General features: G+C 43.5%; 1 protein-coding gene across 1 annotated transcript in view; it reads left to right on the forward strand.

Moving 5' to 3' along the window:
* Positions 1-1,437: 1,437 nt before the first annotated feature.
* Positions 1,438-23,551, forward strand: part of Nsun7 (NOP2/Sun RNA methyltransferase family member 7) — a 57,085-nt gene continuing 34,971 nt past the window's right edge. The window contains exons 1-4 of the mRNA XM_032917154.1: positions 1,438-1,895; positions 2,180-2,596; positions 5,000-5,058; positions 5,520-5,650. Of these exons, the coding sequence (XP_032773045.1) occupies positions 2,284-2,596; positions 5,000-5,058; positions 5,520-5,650 (503 nt within the window). The 5' untranslated portion in view covers positions 1,438-1,895; positions 2,180-2,283. The remainder of the gene's footprint in view (positions 1,896-2,179; positions 2,597-4,999; positions 5,059-5,519; positions 5,651-23,551) is intronic.

Below are 23,551 nucleotides of genomic sequence, written 5' to 3' on the forward strand. Positions count from 1 at the left end.
GAAGGGAGAAGGTCAATATAGGTATGTACACAGATATCCCTAATAAAAAAATAAAGGGTGCTAAAATCAGAGGTGCCCCACGATCACGTGTGACGGCAGGTCCCCCGTTCTGTCTGTATGTTTGCTGCACACAATGACGAACAGAAGGTAGGGTCAATTCAGGGGGAAGAGGTTACCGCGTTTCTGTCAGTCACTAGGAACACCCTTCCCTTACAGCAATAGTTCCCTTGAGTTTCAGTTGGACCCGTTTCCCAGCCTTCGTTATTAAGCACGCTCTGTGACTAATTCTGGAGTGGAAACCAAGCAAAGTGACATGTGCATCTTTCTAGTCCTGTCCTTGGAAGGCATGGACGTGCTGTCTCCCTCTGCCTTCTGCCCTTTATCACTGTCTGCAAGTGGACTTGGGATGAGCCATCTCACACTAATTTGACAAAGACATAGATAGACCTTGGGTGAACCCTTAGGAGGAGCCTGGGTTCCTGATAACTGTGTAGGAGAGTCAGACCAACAAGATGCGAGTGAGGGCCTGGGCGGGGGCGGGGGCGGGGCAGGGGCGGGGGCGGAGGCGGGGATGGGGATGATTAAGACAGGGTCTCACTGGCATGGCCTGGAACTCCCTATACAGACCGTGCTGGGTGCTGAGATTAAAGGCCAATACCACCAAGCCAGTGCCAACTGGGTCCTGAGTATCAACTTTCTACTAGGTTCAAGCCCACTGTTATTTTGGATCTCTGGCTTAGCAAATAAATTTACATTCAGACACATGCAAATGTTGAAAAAGGCCGAGTTTCAAAGATTTTTTGTAGAAGTTTACCAGGTAGACAAAAGGAGAGACTTTTCAAGGCAAAGAGAATCAATCCTCCTGGGAGTTCAAGCCTCTGATTCCAGCACAGAGGAGTTTGGAGTTGGGGGAGGGGGAGTAGAGGGAAGCGAGAGGAGAGGGGGGGTTGGAGGGGTGGAGGGGAAAAAAAGGAAACCACAATGGGAAGCAACACACACACACACACATCTATAGATGGATGATAGATAGATAGATGATAGATAGATAGATAGATAGATAGATAGATAGATAGATAGATAGATAGATAGATAGATAGATAGCAAGCAAGCAAAATCTTGAGTCCCATGCCTAAACTCAGAATCCCGGAGATGGGTCCAGCCATCTGCATTTCAATGGGAGCCTCAGGTGCCTGAGAGTTAAGCCGCAGAACTACACCATCTACTTCAAAATAGCCCTAAGTGTTTAATGAAGGAAACCAAGCTTGAGTGCTCAGGAACCCTGGCCTGACTTCCAAGAGGGACTGAAGGGCTGTCACGAGTACAAGAAACTGGTGAAGAGTCACTTCTAGCAGATCCCACTCGGAAAGCCTGGAGCACAGCCCCACCCCCACCCCCGTTGCCATGGAGATCCGGGCACCCTGCGGCACCCGCTCACGCCTCTAGAAGACTTAGAGGAAATTTCGGTAGCCAGGGTCGAGTACGGACCCAGCTCCTGGCTTCCTGCTGCTGTACCCGCTAGGCTGACTGCAAGAGCCCGGGGTGGTCGCGAGAAGCGTCCCCTCAGGGACCCAGAGCCTTCTTTGAGGGATCCCGAGAGCCGAGGGCCGGGCCTGAGCAGTGTCCCCCCCGGAGCCCGAAGACGCGCTTGAGGAGGCAGCGTTTCCCTCAGGGACCCGAACGTAGCGGGCGCGGGCGCCGAGCGCTTTTCCCCGCCCGAACCCCGCGGGTGGTGTGGCTGTACTTGAATTAAACGGCCTCCGCGGGCGGTCGCCTCCCGGGGCTCCCGAGGGCCTGGTTCTGCCTCCAGCGCCCCAAGTACAGAGGTTGCCGCGTCTTCAGCCCCAGAGCCCCGGGGAAACATCCCAACCTTAGAGAAGGGCGGATTCACGGAGAAGGTGGTAGGACCTTTATCCCTTGGATGCTGAGGATGCGAGGCCAGGGGGACCTAGTGGGTCTGTCCTAATGGGCTGTGGTGAAATTCACTCTGGGGGTGGGAGAGAGGGTGGGGGTGGGGTGGGAGGATCTCTAGTTGTTCCTTCCATCCCTAGTGCAAGTTTTCCTTGCAGTTGGAAGTATGGGGTGTTCCGATGGGCTAGTAGTATATGCCGCAAGAAAGGGGCAATCAAGAGAGGTGCTGTAGAAAGAGATTTTTTACCAAGGTAACCCTTTCTTTTCTCAGAGACCATGCTTAAGACTACAAGGATAGCAATCTCCCTGGACCACCTGAATTGAACCTGAAGCTTGAGTTATTGACATCAGGGGCAGTTGACATCAGAGGCAAACATGTTGGATCCCAACAGTGCAATGGACTTTTTTGACCAAGAAAATATGGAGGAGCTCTCCCAACTCGCTTCCCTAGAGATGTCAGGGGATTTAGTTGCCAAGAGAAAACCTTCAGCTGCGCTAGAAAAATCTAGCTATCCAGACTCCGTGTACGTTACGGCGGCAAATATTTTTCAGGGTATTCGAATCCAAAGGCCAGCAGACAAAGCCATCATAAATTACGGGGATGAACTCTTGCCGTCCTCCTGGACCCAGGCCGAGGAAGATTCTTTTCAGCGTTTGTCCTATGAGTTGGCTTTCAGTACCCTGAAGTGTGAGTAATACCGGTTTTGGAGGTTTCCGGAGGCTGGGGGGTAGGGGATGGGGAAGCAGGCGAGTAGAGAGGGGGTAATGGGGCGCGAAAGCAAGGAAATTAATGGGATGCGGAACGTAGCCTAGCCCTTCAGACACACCATTTTTTAGTCGTGTGTGTATCTTTGGTGAATTACAACCGTTTAAAAATGAAGGAGTTCTAAGGGAAACTACAGAGTGTTACTGCACTTGTCAGATAGGTATAGTGAAGTCATGAAATGAACAGGAGTCAGCATGGTTGTCTAGGCCTGTAAGCCCAGCTGCTGAGTCTGGAGGATTTGCAGTTCCAAGTCAGGATGGGCTATAGAGCCAGACCCTTCTCAAAAAGGAAAAGGAAAACAACAACAACACCACCACCACCACCACACACACACACACACACACACACACACACACACACACACACACACACAAACATCAATGAAACCTAGACACAGTTCCATTAATGGGAAGAGTAGGAATTTCCACCTTAACCACTCGACTCTCCAGATGTAGCTCACTGTGTTCCTCTGTATGTCCACCTTGATTTTAAGTTCATGAGGCCTGACAAATTCAAGGGAGAGGGACGGCGGAGAGACAGAAGAAGAAAAGTACAGTCTTTAAACAGTGAATACTAGGACTAAGTCAATCCAGTCAAGATTATTCAATTCTTAGCCAACAGCTTTAATTTGGAGAGCCATGTTTAAGTAGGTTTCTCCTTTCTAATTTGCCTCCAAAGTGCCAGACTCAAATTTCCACGGCTCCTTCATGGTAGTTAACTGCCAGCTCCCATGTAGAAGGGTCACTGTAGATAGGGCCTAACCAGATATTGCTACTACGAGGAGGGCTGTGTGTGTGTCTCTGTGTTTCTTTGTAGATTTTTTTTTATTTTATTAATATGGGTATCGAGTTTCCTTCACCTGCCCAAAACTTAGAATACATTGGATAAAGCATAGCTTTAAATTGATACGTCAGAGTAAGAATGTTATATAACTTTAGATATCTAAAGTTAATTCGGAAGGCAGACAGAGGTGACTGTTTTTTGCAAGAGTCCTAAAAAAACGAGAGTAACATTGGTGAAATCATGTACTGTTTTCCTTCATTCTGCCCCTGTGATTTTACAATGTCTCCAGTGGTCAACGTCTTATAGCTTGCACACCCCTTCCGTGTCAGAAGTCTGTCACGCTTTTGGAAATTATAGTTTCTGTGTCAAAAACTGAGATTTTACTTATAAATGAAATTAGAGCATAACTGTCTCCAAAGTTGGTGGCTTGAATAGGTATAATGTTTCCCAAAAGATTTCCTGTGAGAATTATAGTCTCCACTCCAAAATTAGTCTTCTTCGATTTTCTCATTTCCCAAATAAAGACTGAAATCCAGTGTTTACAATATGTTAGGTTTTTTTCCCCCATGGATGTTGGATGAATTAAAGCTAGGGCTTCCTTTCTGTTTGCCTTATTAAAACATACATTATGTTTATAGTTGAAGTGTATCAAAAATACTCACAAACCTGGGGGTGGGGGTAGAAATATGATTACCAGTTCCCACCAAGCACCTACGGAGTAGTTTTTCTGTTCTTTGCTGTTTGGATTACTGTCCTTACGCAGATCCTCACATGGCAACTCTGTCATTTCGGTCTTGGATTAAATATCTCATCTGTGCCTTCATTAGTGAGTTTTACCAGATACTTAAGTTACAATTATGTCTAATAAAGGAAGAGAAGAAGAGGAACACTTCCCATCATAAGGCTAACAAAAACCTTGATAACTAATACAAGGATGTTAAAATAAACTAACCTCTCTCATAAGCAGAACAAAAACTCAGAACAAAATATTAACAATACTTAATAATTAATACAACATGTCAGCAATACTTAAAACCGGAAAGAGAAAGGTTGTTTAACATTTTAACTACTTTTATGTACATGGTTGTGCATACAGTGCCAATGGAGGCCAGAAGAGGGCACCAGATTCCCTTGGAAATAAAGTTACAGCCAGTTGTGAGCCACACTTTGGGTCGTGGGACTCAAACCAGGATCCTCTGGAAGGGCAACCAGCACTCTTAACTGCTCAGCCATTTCTCCAGCCCTACTGTTCAATATTACTAGTTATATCTTCTTTAATGTCTTTCAAAAGTCATAAATTAAAGGCTAGAACTCCTTTATGATTACTTTAATTATTCAGATAGTGCTTTGAATCTGTGCAGAACCGGAACCCTGAAAGTGCAGGGTTCATGAAGACTCTAACGACTTACTATGATTTATTAGGAGTTGAGGTGCATTTTACATGTGAAAGTAGTTTTACATTGCTTAGAAAGTGTGTTTCATTGAAAGTCTTTCTTTTCAGATTTGATATTTTGGGTAGCAGGCTTTTCCCTTGTCTTGCAGATCAAGATATTTTGGAAAGTATATTAATAGATACCGATATCTTCTCAAGTACCACAATCGTAAGTAAACAACGTTCAGAATTGGTCGGCCTCACTGTGTAGAGAAAGTATGCAGACTCCCTCAGACCTAAGTAATGCTCTGCATTATGTTGAGCCTTCTTTAAAACATGTGTTCCTTCCTACTTCTAAGACTTGCGTTTTGACCCCAGTCCTGTCGTTTTGACTCCTACATCTCAAACTGTCCTTTTTGAGAAGATTTATCCTCTCACACTAGATACTTTTTTCTTTTGAAGACTTTCTCTATTTCTAAATCTAACCATACTGTGTAAAAAACAATCATGTTCCTATTCTGTTATGAAAAATAACTGAATAAAAAAATACTGCTCTCATCCATATTCATGTTCATGCTTCGGGGGTCAAACCTAAGACTTCATTCACCTAGGCAAGTCTTCTACTCTGAGTTATATCTCAAACCCTGGGATATTGTTCATTTTTTCTTCATGTGTGTTTCCCCTTGGTAGCCAGATCAGTTGAACAGCCTTATCATTGTGATGCTGTATGATTTCCAAGATAGAAAATTTCAGCCCCGCGTCCTTCCCAAAGACGCAGAGACCATACCAGAAGTTCAAGAAGTAGAGAACCTTCTTAACAGGTAAAAAGGATGCTCATGTGAGTCAGTGTTAGCACTTGGATTTATGAAACGTCTATGGAGCATAACTTATACATGTGTCTCAAAAATGTATGGAAAAATATGTGTTTGGAGTTCCTTGGCAAACAGTCATGGATGGTTTAAATATCTAACTTTAAATCACATTGTTGTTAGATGTTGAATTGCATGGTCCAGTTTATAAACACATGGGACATCATTGAAAATGTCTAATAGTTTTAGTATATGGATAAGCTAAACTTAATTTGAAACAGCTACTTTTGTTTCCCTATTTGACGGCCTTAAAAACCGTCTAACATATAACAAGTGAGAAATTCTAACGCTGTACAAGAATTCACTGGTCACACACGCTTTGGCACGGGAGCCTCTGCTCTCACACACACATCGTGTACACACGGTGACATCCAAGACAAATTCCAACCTATACCTAACACTTTATTGGATATTATTTTGTGCCTCCAAAGCAAAATATCAGAAAGTAGGTAATTTATAAAGGACAGAAGCTTATTTCTGCTGGAAAGTCTGGGGGATCACGGCTGTGGCAGAAAAGAAGAACGGAAGAGTAGAAATTCATTCAGATACCTTTCCTTTTTGGTAGTGCTAAGGACTGAACTTAGGACCTTAGGCATCTTAGGAAAGAACTTTGTCCTGAACTGCACTCCAGCTTCTACAAACCCTTCAATGACTGCACCCCTGGAAATGCAGGCATGTGTGAAGGCCAGAGCCGCCTGCACCCCTGGAAATGCAGGCATGTGTGAAGGCCAGAGCCTACTGCACCCCTGGAAATGCAGGCATGTGTGAAGGCCAGAGCTGACTGCACCCCTGGAAATGCAGGCATGTGTGAAGGCCAGAGCCGACTGCACCTCTGGAAATGCAGGCATGTGTGAAGGCCAGAGCCTACTGCACCCCTGGAAATGCAGGCATGTGTGAAGGCCAGAGCCGCCTGCACCCCTGGAAATGCAGGCATGTGTGAAGGCCAGAGCTGACTGCACCTCTGGAAATGCAGGCATGTGTGAAGGCCAGAGCTGACTGCACCTCTGGAAATGCAGGCATGTGTGAAGGCCAGAGCCGACTGCACCCCTGGAAATGCAGGCATGTGTGAAGGCCAGAGCTGACTGCACCCCTGGAAATGCAGGCACGTGTGAAGGCCAGAGCTGACTGCACCCCTGGAAATGCAGGCATGTGTGAAGGCCAGAGCTGACTGCACCTCTGGAAATGCAGGCATGTGTGAAGGCCAGAGCCTACTGCACCCCTGGGAATGCAGGCATGTGTGAAGGCCAGAGCCTACTGCACCCCTGGGAATGCAGGCATGTGTGAAGGCCAGAGCTGACTGCACCCCTGGAAATGCAGGCATGTGTGAAGGCCAGAGCTGACTGCACCCCTGGAAATGCAGGCATGTGTGAAGGCCAGAGCTGACTGCACCCCTGGAAATGCAGGCATGTGTGAAGGCCAGAGCTGACTGCACCCCTGGAAATGCAGGCATGTGTGAAGGCCAGAGCCACCTGCACCCCTGGGAAATGCAGGCATGTGTGAAGGCCAGAGCCGCCTGCACCCCTGGAAATGCAGGCATGTGTGAAGGCCAGAGCCGCCTGCACCCCTGGAAATGCAGGCATGTGTGAAGGCCATGTGTGAAGGCCAGAGCCGCCTGCACCCCTGGAAATGCAGGCATGTGTGAAGGCCAGAGCCGCCTGCACCCCTGGAAATGCAGGCATGTGTGAAGGCCAGAGCCGCCTGCACCCCTGGAAATGCAGGCATGTGTGAAGGCCAGAGCCGACTGCACCCCTGGAAATGCAGGCATGTGTGAAGGCCAGAGCTGACTGCACCCCTGGAAATGCAGGCATGTGTGAAGGCCAGAGCCTACTGCACCCCTGGAAATGCAGGCATGTGTGAAGGCCAGAGCCTACTGCACCCCTGGGAATGCAGGCATGTGTGAAGGCCAGAGCCGACTGCACCCCTGGGAATGCAGGCATGTGTGAAGGCCAGAGCTGACTGCACCCCTGGAAATGCAGGCATGTGTGAAGGCCAGAGCTGACTGCACCCCTGGAAATGCAGGCATGTGTGAAGGCCAGAGCCACCTGCACCCCTGGGAAATGCAGGCATGTGTGAAGGCCAGAGCCGCCTGCACCCCTGGAAATGCAGGCATGTGTGAAGGCCAGAGCCGCCTGCACCCCTGGAAATGCAGGCATGTGTGAAGGCCAGAGCCGACTGCACCCCTGGAAATGCAGGCATGTGTGAAGGCCAGAGCTGCTTCTGGTGGTTGCTTCTCTTCCACCATAGGATTTTAACAGTGGGTTTGGAATTTTTAAAGATTTATTTATTTATCTAATGTATGTGAGTACACTGTCACTCTCTTCAGACACACCAGAAGAGGGCATCAGATCCCATTACAGGTGGTTGTGAGCCACCATGTGGTTGCTGGGAATTGAACTCAGGACCTCTGGAGGAGCAGTCAGTGCTCTTAACCACTGGGCCATCTCTCCAGCCAACACCGTAGGATTTAAGAATCAAACTTTACACAGGGAGCCAGGCCCAGCCTTTGTTATTATACTCTCTTTCGTTATGTTTTATTGATTTATCGAACTCCAGGACTGTAGTGCAGCAACAGCAGTCTTGTACGAAGAACAGTCAGTAAGGGTTGTCAGTCCACCTAATGCTATACTTAGGGGAAATGCCAGCCATTTCATGTAAGCTCTTGAAGACCAAGATGGGGAGATTCAGGTAACAGAATAATAATCATTGCTGTTTTGATTGTTGTTGTCTCAGTTGGTGCTCTAAGAAGTTCTTTATGTAGTGACCTAATTAGTTGGTTATTATAAAGGGACCTATAATTTTATATGTGGGAAAACTGAAAGACAGGTTAAGGTATCTCCCTACTGTCACACAGAAAGGGAATTAGCCAGGATTCAAAACCAGGGATTCAGAATCTAGGCCCCATGCCCTACTGTAACTTGGTATACCACACCACTCTCTCCACAGTGTAGAGAGGTAGGCAGAGCCCATACCTATCATAGCCATGAGCTGTGGGATGGAGACGAGCAAAGCCATTATCTGTATGGACTCTGTACTAGTTAGGACCTAGCTCCCTTTCCCTGGTTTCTGTTGTTGTCTGGTTTTGGTTTTCTATTTGTTTGTTTATTTTTGTTTTTCTTGGATATTTTATTTATTTACATTTCAAATGTTATCCTCCTTCCTGGTTTCCCCTCTGCAACCCCCCATCCTATCCTCCCTCCCCCTGCTTCTATGAAGGTGCTCTCCCACCCATCCACTACCACCCTCCCCACCCTGGCATTCTCCTACATGGGGCATTGAACCATCACAGGATCAAGGGCCTCTCCTCCTATTGATGCCCCACAAGGCCATCCTCTGATACATATGTGGCTGGAGTCATGGGTCCCCATGTGTACTCTTTGGTTGGTGCTTTAGTCCCTGGGAGCTCTGGGGGTCTGGTTGGTTGATATTGTTGTTCCTACGGGATTGCAAACCCCTTCAGCTCCTTCAGTTCTTTCTCTAATTCCTCCATTGGACTGTGCTCAGACCAATGGTTGGCTGCAAGTATTCTGCCTCTATGTTTGTCAGGCTCAGGCAAGCCTCTCAGGAGACAGCTTTATTAGGTTCTTATCAGCAAACACCTCTTGGCATCTGCAATAGTGTCTGGGTTTGGTGTCTGTATATGGGATGGATCCCCAGGTGGGGCAGTTACTGGATGGCCTTTCCTTCAGTCTCTGCTCCATACTTTGTCTCTGTATTTTCTCCTATGAGTATTTTGTTCCCCCTTCTAAGACTGAAGGCCTTCCTTCTTCTTGAGCTTCATGTGGCCTGTGAATTGTATCTTGGGTATTCTGAGCTTTTGGGCTAATATCCACTTATCTATGAGTGCATACCATGTGTGTTCTTTAGTGTTTGGGTTACCTCACTCAGGATGATAATTTCTAGTTCTATCCATTTGCCTATGAATTTCATGAAGCCATTGTTTTAATAGCTGAGTAGTACTCCATTGTGTAGATGTACATTTTCTGTATACATTCCTCTTTTGCAGGAGCTTCTGGCTATTATAAATAAGGCTGCTCTGAACATAAAGAACTATGTTGGAGTATCTTTTAGGTATATGCCCAGGAGTGGTATAGCTGGATCCTCATGTAGAACTATGTCCAATTTTCTGAGGAACCTCCAGACTGATTTCCAGAGTGGTTGTACCAGCTTGCAATACCACCAGCAATGGAGAACTGTTTCTCTTCCTCCACATCCTGTTCAGCATCTGCTGTTACCTGAGTTTTTGATCTTAGCCATTCTGACTAGTGTGAGGTGGAATTTCAGGGTTGTTTTGATTTACATTTCCCTGACTAAGGATGTTGAACATTTCTTTAGGTGCTTCTTGGCCATTCAATATTCCTCAGTTGAGAATTCTCTGTTTAACTCTGTACCCCATTTTTAATAGGGTAATTTGGTTCTCTGGAGTTTAACTTCTTGAATTCTTTGTATATATTGGATATTAGCCCTCTATCAGATGTAGGATTGGTAAAGATCTTTCCCAAGTCTGCTGGTTGCCGTTTTGTCCTATTGACAGTCCTTTGCCTAATAGAAGCTTTGTAATTTTATGAGGTTCCATTTGTCAATTGTTGATTTTAGAGCATAAGCCATTGGTGTTCTGTTCAGGAAAATTTCCCAGTGCCTATGTGTTCAGGCTCTTTCCCACTTCTTCTTCTTCTTCTTTTTTTTTTTTTTTAAATTTTATTTGTATGAGTACACTGTAGCTGTCTTCAGACACACCAGAAGAGGGCATCAGATCCCATTACAGATGGTTGTGAGCCACCATGTGGTTGCTGGCATTTGAACTCAGGACCTCTGGAGGAGCAGTCAATGCTCCTAACCACTGAGCCATCTCTCCAGCCCTTTCCCACTTCTTCTTCTGTTAGTTTGAGTGTATCTGTTTTTGTTGTTTTTTTTTAAGATCCAATTGATAAGATATAATTGCCCACTTAAACATACAAAGCCCGGTACCATCCATCCCTTAGGAACATTGATAACAACCTGTAAATACACAGAGTAGGATCTTTATGTCAGCCTCCATTGTCCTGCCACAACCTCTCCCCTTCTCTCTCCCTCCTGTCTCTTCCTTACCATTCCAGTCTCCTCCCCCTCCTTCAAACTACTCTCCTGCCCATCCTTCCTTCTCCTCCAATGACAGGCCTCCTTCTATCCTGTACCTGCCCTCACCTGTATTTTACAAATTCAATGGGGAGGTTTCGGAGAAGTCACCTGATTCCTGAGTAAGTGACTAGGCAGCTGTCCTTGGGGCAGTGGAATTAGCATCAAAATACAGATAACTCCAGGGCAAACCACAACATTTCCCCCTTTTTGTCCAGTTAAAAAAGCCTTTTCACTATATATAAATTGAGTACAATTATTTCCATTCTGCAATTTATAAAACATGCGATATACTCAACACCCAGTCCATCACTATATCAGTTAAAAAGAAGCCTAACACGGCTCCAGAATTGAGAGGTTGTAGAGACAAATCTCCGCTAGCACAGTCCCCTGTTAGCAACATGTGAGTGCAAGTCTTCAGCCTTCTGGCCCAAAATCAACTGACAGACTCTTGAAATGCAGATTTTGAAGGGCTGATCACCCTGTCTTGGCAGGGTTTATCAGTCAATTATTCTGCATAATTTGTCCTTTTCTGGACAGTATTAGTCTGCAGATGAAACAGACAGTTTTGTACAGTGGCTGCCTAGCCACAAAGTATTGCCTCACCTGGAGGTAGAGATGTTCACATTCTTCATTAAATCCACCAAAGGGTAACTGTTAGGAGCAGATATGTCTCAACAAAAGATAAATAACTTTAAATCTCAAATTTTGTGGATTTCTGACGTTTTTAAAAACCATCTACCTATATAAGACAATCTGTACTGTTGTCTTTTTTTTTTTTTTCTTTTTTTCAGAGCTGGGGACCGAACCCAGGGCCTTGCGCTTGCTAGGCAAGTGCTCTACCACTGAGCTAACCCCTGTTGTCTTTATGTCTTAATAATATCTTGAAAGTACTCTCACAAAGTCAGCAATATATTTGCCATTTAGCCTTTAACTCACATGTGTAATCAACTCAGAAGTTTGTAATGACATCAATAGAAGGATTGGCTCTAAACCTTGTGCTTTTAAACTTTTTTGACAAATAAATTCTATCCCAAAGCAAATGTATGATTTTAGCTTAGTTACAAAATGAGATTATGACTGTACAACTCAATCTAGCTAATTCCTCCCTGTTAAATTACATCCATTTCTAAATTCCTCATAAAAACAACTTTAGAATAACCACTTTCAGCCCCCCAAAGTAGAGAATTGGGGCAACGACTCCTCTATAACTTCTTCAAGCTGTACATGGGCATTGAGATATCCTTGGGGGTAGGAGGTAGGAAGAATGAAGCAAATGCCGTAGCCGATGTGTCCTGACTGGACCCAGCTGAAAGTCCTTGAGACCAGGAATCCAAGTAGGCACGCACACTCTGTAAGATACAACTCTCAAGACCAAAGTTTAGAATCTCTCTTTTTGTTTGATTCTCTTGAATTAATTTTTTCAGGCAGTCTACCTCTATCAAATCTGATCAGTAAGACTCTGTGAGGTTTCCAGAGCCTAATCACTCTTTTTAAAAACACAAAGACAAAATCTTTCTCCCAAAATACTGTGTTCCTTAGACTGAAACCAGAAAAGCTTGTATCTTGCACTCTCTCCCAGAGTAATAATATAACCATAAAACTGAAAGTCACACCCATCATGAAGACTAAACAATTTTTTAAAAAGGAAGTAAGCTAAACAATGAGCTTGGTAGGCTTTTGTACTCTGTGATATCAGGAAATTAACCCAAAATTCCCGTGGAGCCCACGTTAAGAGAATTCAAGCCTCCTGTTGTGGTAAATATCAAAAGTAACCACAAACCCTCGCTAGCCGGCATTAACGAGCCATATGGCCTTTAGCAGGGTAATTCATAAAACAAACCAAATACTTTCTATCAATTACGATATCAATAAGCAACATATCAAACCAGAACTTTAGCCCAAAATATATCCATCTGTTAAGCTATCTACCCGGAGCCATAGATTTTTCTTTAACCTTAATAACTTCTATAATATATGTCTGCATTCACTCTCCCTAGTGTTATAAACATTTATCACAACTCTCTACTTGGAGGTAGTGACTAATTTTTCCCTATCTAAGTTCTGAACCATGGATGAAAAGCCCCATCTGATCTCATCAGGTACTCTTTACTCTCTTCTTTCTAAAAACAAACTTAATCACCTTTTAATAATACCTGTAATTAAGAAGTAGCTTGTCTAACTAGGATTTCAACCCAAAATTCCTGTGGAGCCCACATTAAAAAGAATATGAGTATCCTGAAAGACTTTCTAAACAACTTTCTTTAAAAAGCAGCTTTAATCTCCAACTTTCTGAGCTGCCATTACTTATCACACAGCAGGGGACCTACAACCTGCCAGCCCAGGCTACTTCCCTGTTTCTTTGTTAAATCCCCCCCCCCCTGCACTTGAGATATCACTCGACTTAACATGGCACTGGCCTCCTCTTAGAAAATAAAAACTTTCTCTCAACTCTTAGGATTACTAGTGGATTCTTGCCCATCACATTGGTTTGCCATCTGTTGTTGTAAAAATATAAAAAATAAAAAAAGTATTGGTGTCTTTTACCTCACTAGGTCCAGCACCGAGGTGCCCCAAGATATCTACTAGATATCTTGGCAGAAACACATCCCAACTCCTCGTCAGCCCAGTGTCTCCTGCCGTCGCACACTTTCCTACACTCAAACCATCACAGAAAAGAACACACAACAAAATAATCTTAGATCCAATTGATAAGATATAATTGCCCACTTAAACATACAAAGCCCGGTACCATCTATCCCTTAGGAACATTGATAACAACCTGTAAATACACAGAGCGAGATCTTTACCTCAGCCTCCATTGTCCTGCCATGGCTTCTGAGTGTATCTGGTTTTATGTGGAGGCCCTTGATCCACTTGGATTGAGCTTTGAACAAGGAGATAAGAATGGATCAATTTGCATTCTTCTACATGTTGACCTGCCAGTTGAACCAACACCATTTGTGGAAAATGCTATCTTTTTTCCACTGGATGTTTTTAGCTCCTTTGTCAAAGATCAAGTGACCATAGGCCTGTGGGTTCATTTCTGGGTCTTCAATTCTATTCCACTGGTCTATCTGTCTGTCTCTGTACCAATACCATGCAGTTTTTTTTTTTTTTTTCTTTTCTTTTTTTCGGAGCTGGGGACCGAACCCAGTGCCTTGCGCTTGCTAGGCAAGCGCTCTACCGCTGAGCTAAATCCCCAACCCTACCATGCAGTTTTTATCATGACTTCTCTGTCATACATCTTGAGGTCAGGGATAGTGATTCTCCCAGAAGTTCTTTTATTGTTGAGAATAGTTTTTGTTATCCTGGGTTTTTTTTTTTTTTATTCCAAATAAATTTGCAAATTGCTCTAACTATGAAAAATTGAGTTGGAATTTTGATAGGAATTGCTTTTGGCAAGATGGCCATTTTTTCTATAGTAATCCTGCCGATCCACAAGCATGGGAGATCTTTCCATCTTCTGAGATCTTCATTGATTTCTTTCTTCAGAGACTTGAAGTTCTTATCATACAGATCTTTCACTTGCTTGGTTAGAGTCACACCAAGGTATTTTATGTTGTTTGTGACTATTGTGAAGGGTGTCACTTCCCTAATTTCTTTCTCAGTCTGTTTATTCTTTGAGTAGAGGAAGACTACTGATTTGTTTGAGTTAATTTTATATCCAGCCACTTTGCTGAAGTTGTTTATCAGGTTTAGGAATTCTCTGGTGGAACTTTTGGGGTCAGTTAAGTACACTATCATATCATCTGCAAATAGTGATATTTTGACTTCTTCCTTTCCAATTTATATCCCTTTGACTTCCTTTTATTGTCTAATTGCTCTGGCTAGGACTTCAAGTACTATCTGAATAGGTAGGGAGAGAGTGGACAGCCTTGTCTAGTCCCTGATTTTAGTGGGATTGCTTCAAGTTTCTCTCCATTGGCTATTGGTTTGCTATATATTGCTTTTACTATGTTTAGGCATGGGCCTTGAATTCCTGATCTTTCCAAGACTTTTATCATGAAGGGGTGTTGAATTTTGTCAAATGCCTTCTAAGCATCTAATAGGATGATCATGTGTTTTTCTTTGAGTTTTTTATATAGTGGATTATGATGATGGATTTCTGTATATTGAAACATTCTTGCATCCCTGGGATGAAGCCTACTTGAACATGATGGATGATCGTTTTGATGTGTTCTTGGATTCAGTTTAGAGAATTTTAATGAGTATTTTGCATTGATATTCATAAGCAAAATTGGTCTGAAGTTCTCTTTCTTTGGTCTATGTGTGATTTAGGTTTAAGCACCATCGTGGTTTCATAGAACAAGTTGGGTAATGTTTCTTCCATTTCTGTTTTGTGGAATAGTTTGAAGAGTATTGGTATTATGTCTTCTTTGAAGGTCTGATATAATTCTGCACTAAACCTATCTGGTTGTGGGCTTTGTTTGTTTGTTTGTTTTGTTTGTTTGTTTGTTTGTTGGTTGGTTGGGAGACTTTTAATTGCTGCTTCTATTTCTTTAGGGGTCATGGGACTGTTTAGATGGTTTATCTGATCCTGATTTAACTTTGGTACCTGGTTATCTGTCTAGAAGATTGTCTATTTCCTCCAGATTTTCTAGTTTTTCCGAGTAAAGGCCTTTGTAGTAGGATCTGATAATTTTTTGAATTTCCTGTTTCTGTTGTTATATCTCCCTTATCATTTATGATTTTGTTAATTTGCATACTGTTTGTGCCCTCTGGTTAGTCTGACTATGGGTTTATCTCAAACCCTTTTGAATTTTTCAAAGAACCAGGTCCTGGTTTTGTTGATTCTTTGTACAGTTCTTTTTGTTTCTACTTGGCTGATTTCAGCCCTGAGTTTTGATTATTTCCTGCTGTCTACTCCTCTGGGTGTATTTGCTTCTTTTTATTCTATTTCAGGTGTGCTGTCAAGCTGCTAGTGTATGCTCTCTCCAGTTTCTTTTTGGAAGCACTCAGAGCTATGAGTTTTCCTCTTAGCACTGCTTTCATTGTGTCCCATAAGGGTTGGTATGTTGTGACTTCATTTTCATTAAATTCTAAAAAGTCTTTAATTTCTTTCTTGACCAAGTTATCATTGAGCTTCCATGTGTATGTGAGCTTTCCGTTGTTTTTGTTGTTATTGAAGACCAGCCTTAGTCTGTGGTGATCTGATAGGATGCATGTTATTATTTCAATCTTCTTGTATCTGTTTTGTGGCTGATTAATGGTCAATTTTGGAGAAGGTACCATGAGGTGCTGAGGTGGTGGTTTCTTTTGTAAAACCACCTCACTGTCCATATCAGTATTGAACCAGCTGCTTTCCAGGTGCACATACAGGACAGATTCAGAGACTGATGCAGCAGCATGCTATGGAGTAGCCTTGACTTCTTGTGCTTTGCTGGGTCTCTCTTTGATATAGTATGGCATTAAGAAATTCTTATGGCCATCACAATGTCGTCTCAAACTGGCTAGTGGGAGCTCAGGTTAGCTGAGTTATCTAGGAAAGCCACAGCACTCCAAGAAAGACCAGTATGTGATCTCATTAGCAACAGAGTAGGTGACAACACTAGCCAAGGCCTGGCTTATGAAGCCAGAGAGATCAGAAGGTATCACTGCTTAATTAAGGACTTCTGAACCCCATGTTTCCTTTTCCTCACAATATACAGCATCCTCCTTTGGGCCATAACACAGATCTGATTGCATTGCTACCAATATGCCCTATACCCCCACCCCAGGATTACATAAACCAGGTCTAGTGGTCCACGCCTGTAATCCCAGTCCATGGGAAAATGAGACAGAAGGACTATATGTGTCAGGCCAGCATGGCCTATACAATGAGACCCTGTTCTTTAAAACCTTCATAAAATGCAAGCCGTATTCAATATCAATCAGTCACGTTATATTTATATTATGCACAACTCACAGTACACACTGTAAGCAATGCCTGCATTTAATAATTGAGTTGCAGAGAACAGCAGAGCCATACAGGGAAAATATATGTGTGAAGATAAAGATATATGGGGTCAGGAGAGGTGACTCAGTGTTAAGAGCACACATACTGCTCTTACAGAGGACCTGAATTTGGTTCCCAGCACCCACTTTGATGGCTCAGAGGATCTGATGTCATCTTCTGACCTCTGCCAGGTGGCATGCATATGCACAAATGCCCCTTTCTCAAACACAATACAAATAACTAAATTATTTAAAGTCTTTTTAAAAGATACAATTACAGTCTTGTTTTGAGTAGCTATGTTGCTGAGGTTGATTTCAAACTCTTAAGCTCAGGTGTCCCTCCTGCCTCAGTCAGCAAGTGCTACCATGACAAGTGTTTTAATTAAGGTTCTTAGCTTTGTAGAGGATGTGCCCGTCAGCTTGAGCAAGAATAGAGAATGTTCTGATAAAGGGAGTGCTCCCATAAGGACCTGGGAAGAAACAGAGTTGGGAACTGGAGAGGTCGAAGAACTCTGGGTTCTTTACCTTCTTCTATTGCTTCTCTTAGTTTGTGTTGCATTCTTTCTCTCTTTAACGTTCTGTCTTCTACTCCATTTCCTTAGTCCATGCTGGGAAAGTCCTGTTGTTGACCCTCGTGCCTGCATATATATGGTACAGTTGTGTGGCTAGTTTCTTTTCTTTTTTTTCCTTTCTTCTTTTTCTTTTTTAATGCAGGGTCTTTCAGCATATCCCTGGCTGCCCTGGAACTCACTCTGCAGACCAAGCTGGCCTCAAATTCAGAGATCCACCTGCCTCTACCTTTGCCTCCTAAGAGCTGGGATTAAAGGCGTGCACTGCTTACATCCAGCTCTGTGAATAGATTTTTTTTTAAAATATTATTTATTTAATGTATATGAGTACACTGTAGCTATCTCCAGACACACCAGAAGAGGGCATCAGATCCCATTACAGATGGTTGTGAGCCACCATGTGGTTGCTGGGAATTGGACTCAGGACCTCTGGAAGAGCAGTCAGTGCTCTTAACCACTGAGCAATCTCTCTAGTTAGTTTCTTTTCTTAGACTAACTTATTAGCTGTAGATTCCTGTCAGAGGATTTCCAAACTGTTCAACCTCAAGTCTTCCATGTTTCAATTAAGGTACGCCCTCCCTTCCCCTCTGCTACACGCTGTGGTAGCTAATGCATCAAGTCCGATGACTCCAGCTTCAAAACAGATGCTGAATCCGTTTATTCGCAGTTTTACTACTGATGTCCACATCCATGCACTATGAATGAGACTCTCCATTGGATTCCCTGGCTATAGCTCTAACTCCCCATGATCTGTTCTATAGGGCAAGTAAAGTGAAATTTGCTTATCTTTGAGGCGAGGTCTTATGTAGCCCAGGTAGGCCTTGGACTTGCTGTGTAGCTGAGTCTGGCCTTGAACTCATGATTGCTTTGCCTCCAATCTCAGTTGTTGAGATTACAGCTCTTTACCGCCCCAATAGAGTGATATGTTTTAAGGTGTAACTTTGTGATCAAAATAGAATATCATGTGTCGCGCCCGCCTCGGCCAGTAAGGAAGACGCAACACGGTCGGATTCTTCTCAACAGCCTTTATTGCAGGACCACCTCATTGCTGATACGGGGACCTCGAGCAGCAAAAGCGCTCGCCTTATATACACAGCAGGCTGAGGCTATGCTAATTGTCCTTCAGGGATTGGCGGAGCATGAATCCCTCATTAGCATATTAACGTCCCGGCCAACTGGCGCCAGGTGCAAAACCCGCGCATGCGCAGTACCGTTGTTCACCACAGGTGGGCACCGGGACTGGATGTCGGCGCCATCTTTGTTTTACCGCGCCGCTCCCTACAATCATGGATATTTAGAAAATGTATAAAATCAATGAAGTAAAGGTTCTAGCTGTTATACAAGAAACAACATAGAACTCTGATCCCTGAGAGGACAAAAACCGAGTAAGTTGAGCCTTAGAACAGTCTTGGCCTCACACCTACAGGGACTTTCCAACCTATAATGTAGGAAGTGAAAAACGGCCATCTTGGTGAATTAAGAAAGCAGAGAAGTTTTGAAAGGCAGCAGTGACCTTTTTTCTAAGTGGTACAGCATATTAAATGATTCGTGAATATTAAGCTGACTATGCGGGTGGATTACTTTTGCTCAGATATGCTTTTTCTTATTTTCCCCAATTTTCTCATTACCCATTATGCCCCAAAGTGTGTCATTTGCCAGAACATCCCTTAAACTACTCGTTAAAATGAGCTTTTCTTTCACGTTCTTTTTCCTGGCCCTTCTTTGACCATTTAACCTTTCTAGTGAAGACTCTGAAACAGGTTATCTGTGTGGAACTTATGTTTTTCCAGCAGAAGAGTAGCTCCAAGCAACAATAAATTGTTCATTTTGGAATTGGGAAGATGGTGGCTTAGAAGCCACATTGGAGTCAGAGGCTGACCACAGGGTCTTGAAGGGAACAGGATCTTATCAGAGCAACAACTACATATCTCGTCTCTAAGATCTGCTTGCTTATCCCTCCCAGTGAACTTGTATAATCAGATGAGTAGATGCTACGATCACCACTGCTGTTGCTGACATGCATAGGCCAGCCTACTGGGGACATTTTGCAGGAAATCAACAGAAGCTGTATCATCAGATACCTAGGAAGGGGCCTCCATTGTCTAGTGCCCCAGGACTGCCCCTAAGACCCCAACAGGGAACCCAAGACATCTGGAAAGATGCACAACCTCCAAACGGTGCTCCAACCACCGCACTGCAGCCTGCCTGACTGAGTCACAGCAGTGACAGCTGAGGTGTTCTCCTCTCCCGGAGAGGCTACTGATGGGTTCCACGAGCAAACTTGAGTGTGGTTCTGAGACTGTCCAAGGGCAAAGTGGTAGAAAATCCACAAGGAGCACCATCCAGGGGACAGGGCAATATGAAGGAGCTCCCAACTGCAAGACAAAAGCCCAGGAGTCAAGCCACTCAGAATCAACAGGCTGTATGTTTACCTGGCCCCAGTCGTTCCTTATTTGTATAAACCCAAGGTCAGTGTAGCCAGCCAGCTGGCTTCCAACCGTTCATGGTGTGTGTGTGTGTGTGTGTGTGTGTGTGTGTGCGCGCGCGCGCGCGCGCTTCCCTTCTCCATATCACTTCTTTTTTCTTCTTCTTCTCTCAAAGAACACATGCTGGTCTATTTTACAGGCTGTCTTGACTCCACTGCTGGATGGATGTAACTGTTTCATGTTATCTGAAACAAATCTATAACCCTCTCCTTTGCGTCTTTAACAAAACCATATCCTTCCCCTGTCTTGTTTTTGATGACTGTTTCCCTATTTATGTCCATTACCCTCCTCCACTTCATATCCAGCATCCCAGTACTGACCACTAAATCCCACCGTGCCTTTTTTCTTTCTGCTCGTGTCCACAATAACCTTATACACACAGTGCCACCAGTGTCCCTCTGTCCCTAAAGCAGCTGGAACAAAGCGGCGATTGACTGTGGTCAGCTGCTCCTGCAGACTCACAGTGGCTACTTCAGACAGTACCACCTGTTAGGGGAGAACGGGGACAGGTCCTGGTGCTCTGAACACCGGCTTAACAAGGAAAAGACATCATCTCAAGCCTGATACAACCGGTCACTCATGAACTCCACAAACTCCTCCACTACCCAAGAACATGGTGACTTGAAATAAGAGCAAGCTCTGCCTGCCCAATTTGCCAACAGTCTAACTGAAGATGGGCAAGGTCTGGTGCAAACCCATAAGAAACATGGAAACCAAATTACCAATCCTGCCGGGCAGTGGTGAAACAGGCCTTTAATCACAGCACCCGGGGGCAGAGGTAGTGGGATCCCTGTGAGTTTAAAGCCAGCTTGGTCTACACACAGAGAGATCCAGGACAGCCAGGGCTACACAGAGAAACTGTGTCTCCAAAACAACAAACAACAACAAAAAATCCTAACTAACTATTACCAATCCCATAGTAACCCCCGATAAGAGTGACTTAGAGAAAAGTCTAGACTTATAAACAAATAAATGATTATCAATTAATTTTTTTTTGATGTAACAGCAAGAGGTAGCTTTTATTAACGAGATCCCGGGTCGACTCAGGGATCCCGGGTCGATTCGTATCTCACGCAGGAGACAGAGGAATCGACCATCAATTAATTTTTAGACACAAATTCCTATATAAATTCCAAGAAGACAAAAACAGCTCAGTGAAACAGGCAATTTATTTCAGGACATGAAAATAAAGAAGCAGAAACACTGAAGAGAAATCTGAACTGATGTTGGAAATGAACATTCTAAGAGCAAGTCCAGTGGACAGGCCCAGCCGTGGGATGGGCCACACATAGAGGGCTGAGTAACAGCATGGAAGACAAGGTAAATGATTGGGATCACACAGACAAGGTCAATGACACATTTTTAAAAAAAGAATGAATGAAACATGGAAGTTCTTTAGGACACCATGAAAAAAAATGAAATCTAAAAATCACAGACACAGAAGAAAAATTTCATGCCAAAGGCATAGGAAATGTTTTCAACAAAATCATAAAAGAACATTTCCCAGGCTGGGGAGATGGTTCACTGGATAAAGAATTTACTGCACAAACATGAGGGGCAAAGTTTACATCCCCAGCATCCATATAAAGAAGACCTGAACCCAGTAAATAAAGCGGAGAAGGACCGGGGAAGACACTATCAATTGCTGATCTCCACAGTTACCCCACACACATACAAGCACTCAATGATACACACTGCACACATGTATATGGGGAATAATTCACAAACGGAAGATCTCAACCTGATCAAAGAGGCACCCCAAACACCAAATGGGTAGGAGCAGAGAAGAAACACCCCACGCCATAGTCAACATACTTTTTGTGCAGAACAGAGAAAGTAGTACATATTGAAAGGACCAAGCATCAGGCAGGCATGGTGGAGGGTGGTAGCTGAGAGCTTACCTCTTATCTGCAAGTTTGAGGCAGGGGGAGAGTGAGACTGGGCTTGCTGTGGGCTTTAGGTCCAGTGGACCTAATAGACACCTCAGAACATTCCATCCAAACACCACAGAACATACGTTCATCTCAGAAGCCCATCGAAGTTCTCAAATTAGGTCACACATCGGGAAACAAAGGATTCCTCCCCACCCCCCACTAAAGGAACACTGAAATAATGTTTTGTAAAACACTGAAATAACGTTTTGTATTTGAAGCAGTCACACTAAATCGGGAATAAGACAAGGTTTTTGCCCTCTTCACTTCTATTAAATATAGTATTCAGCGCCTTAGCTACAGTAGTAAAAGAGTGAAGTGAAGACTCGAAATAGGAAGAAAGGAAGTCAAATTATCCCTGTTGTCAGATGATTCCATACAAGAGACCCTAAAGACCCCACTAGAAACCTCTAGAGCTGGTAAAACTTTCAGCAAAGTTACAGGATACAAGATAAATACACGGAGACACTAATGACAAGCATACTGAGAAAGACATCTGAAATAGTCCCATCTATAACAGCATTTAAAAAACAAAATGAACAAACAATCCCAAAACTAACCAAGAAGTGAAGACTTCTACAGTGAAAATTTTAAGCTGCAAAAGAAAAAAATTGAAGTCACTAGAAGATGGTACGACCTTCCATGTTTATGGATTGGTAGAAACAACATTAACAATGGCCACCCTCCCAAAAGCAATCTACCCAATAAATGAAGACCCAACCAAAAGAGCAGTGGTGCTCTTCTCAGAAATAGAAAAAGGCAATAATAGACTTCACCCCAGAAACATAAGAGACTCTGGGTAGCCAAAGTAATCCTGAACAAGAAGAATATTGCTGGAAGTCATCACTATATTCGATTTGAAATTATATTGCAGAACCACACAAATAAAAACAGCATGGCACCATCACAAAACATGTGCAGACCAGTGGACTAGGATAAGGACCAGACATCTAGTCCATGCTACTGCATAGAGCCTCCTGACATTTGACAAATGCCAAACATACACAGAAAAAAATAGGCTCTTCAACAAATGGTGCCAGGGAAACTGGGTATCTACATGTTGAAGAATAAAACCAGATCCCTTTTTCTTACTCTGCACAAAAAATCAGATCAAATGGATCAAGGATTTTAAGACCTGAAACTCCAAAATTGCCAGAGGAAAAATTAGGATGTGCATGTAAGAACTTTTGAACAGGACTCTGATAGTTTGGTACTTAAGAGCAGCAATCTACAATGGGACCCCATGAAATTAAAAAAGATGCATGGGGAAGGAAATCACTAATCAAGTGTAGAGGTAGCAGCCGAATAGGAGAAAAGTTTCCGCCATTTATATATCCAACAGAATATCATAGACAAAGAACTAAAGGCACCTAAATATTAAGAAAACCACCTACCCAGTCATAAAATGGGCTTTGGAACTGAAGAGATGAACAGACTTCTGAAAAAGAAGAATACAAACTTGTGTGTATTCAATATTCCTTACTACCAAAGAAGTGAGAATTAAAACTACTTTGAAATCCTATCTCATCCTATTCAGAATGGCTATTATCAAGAAAACAAGTGAAGGGATAGAGAGATCGCTCAGTAGTTATGAGCACTTGCTATTCTTGCAGAGGACCCTGGTTCAGTCCTAAGCACTCACACAGTAGGGCACAACTGTCTGTAACTCATTCCAGAGGATATGGTGCCCTCTTCTGGATCTGTGGGAACTGCATGCACATGGTGCAGACAAAATACTCATAACAAAAATTAACTCTTTAACAAGGAAACAAATGACAATAAATGTTGGTGAGGATATGGAGAAGCAGGAACCACTGT

The sequence above is a fragment of the Rattus rattus genome, chromosome 11 (genome assembly GCF_011064425.1).
Source record: "Rattus rattus isolate New Zealand chromosome 11, Rrattus_CSIRO_v1, whole genome shotgun sequence".
NCBI classification, from domain to species: Eukaryota; Metazoa; Chordata; class Mammalia; order Rodentia; family Muridae; genus Rattus; species Rattus rattus.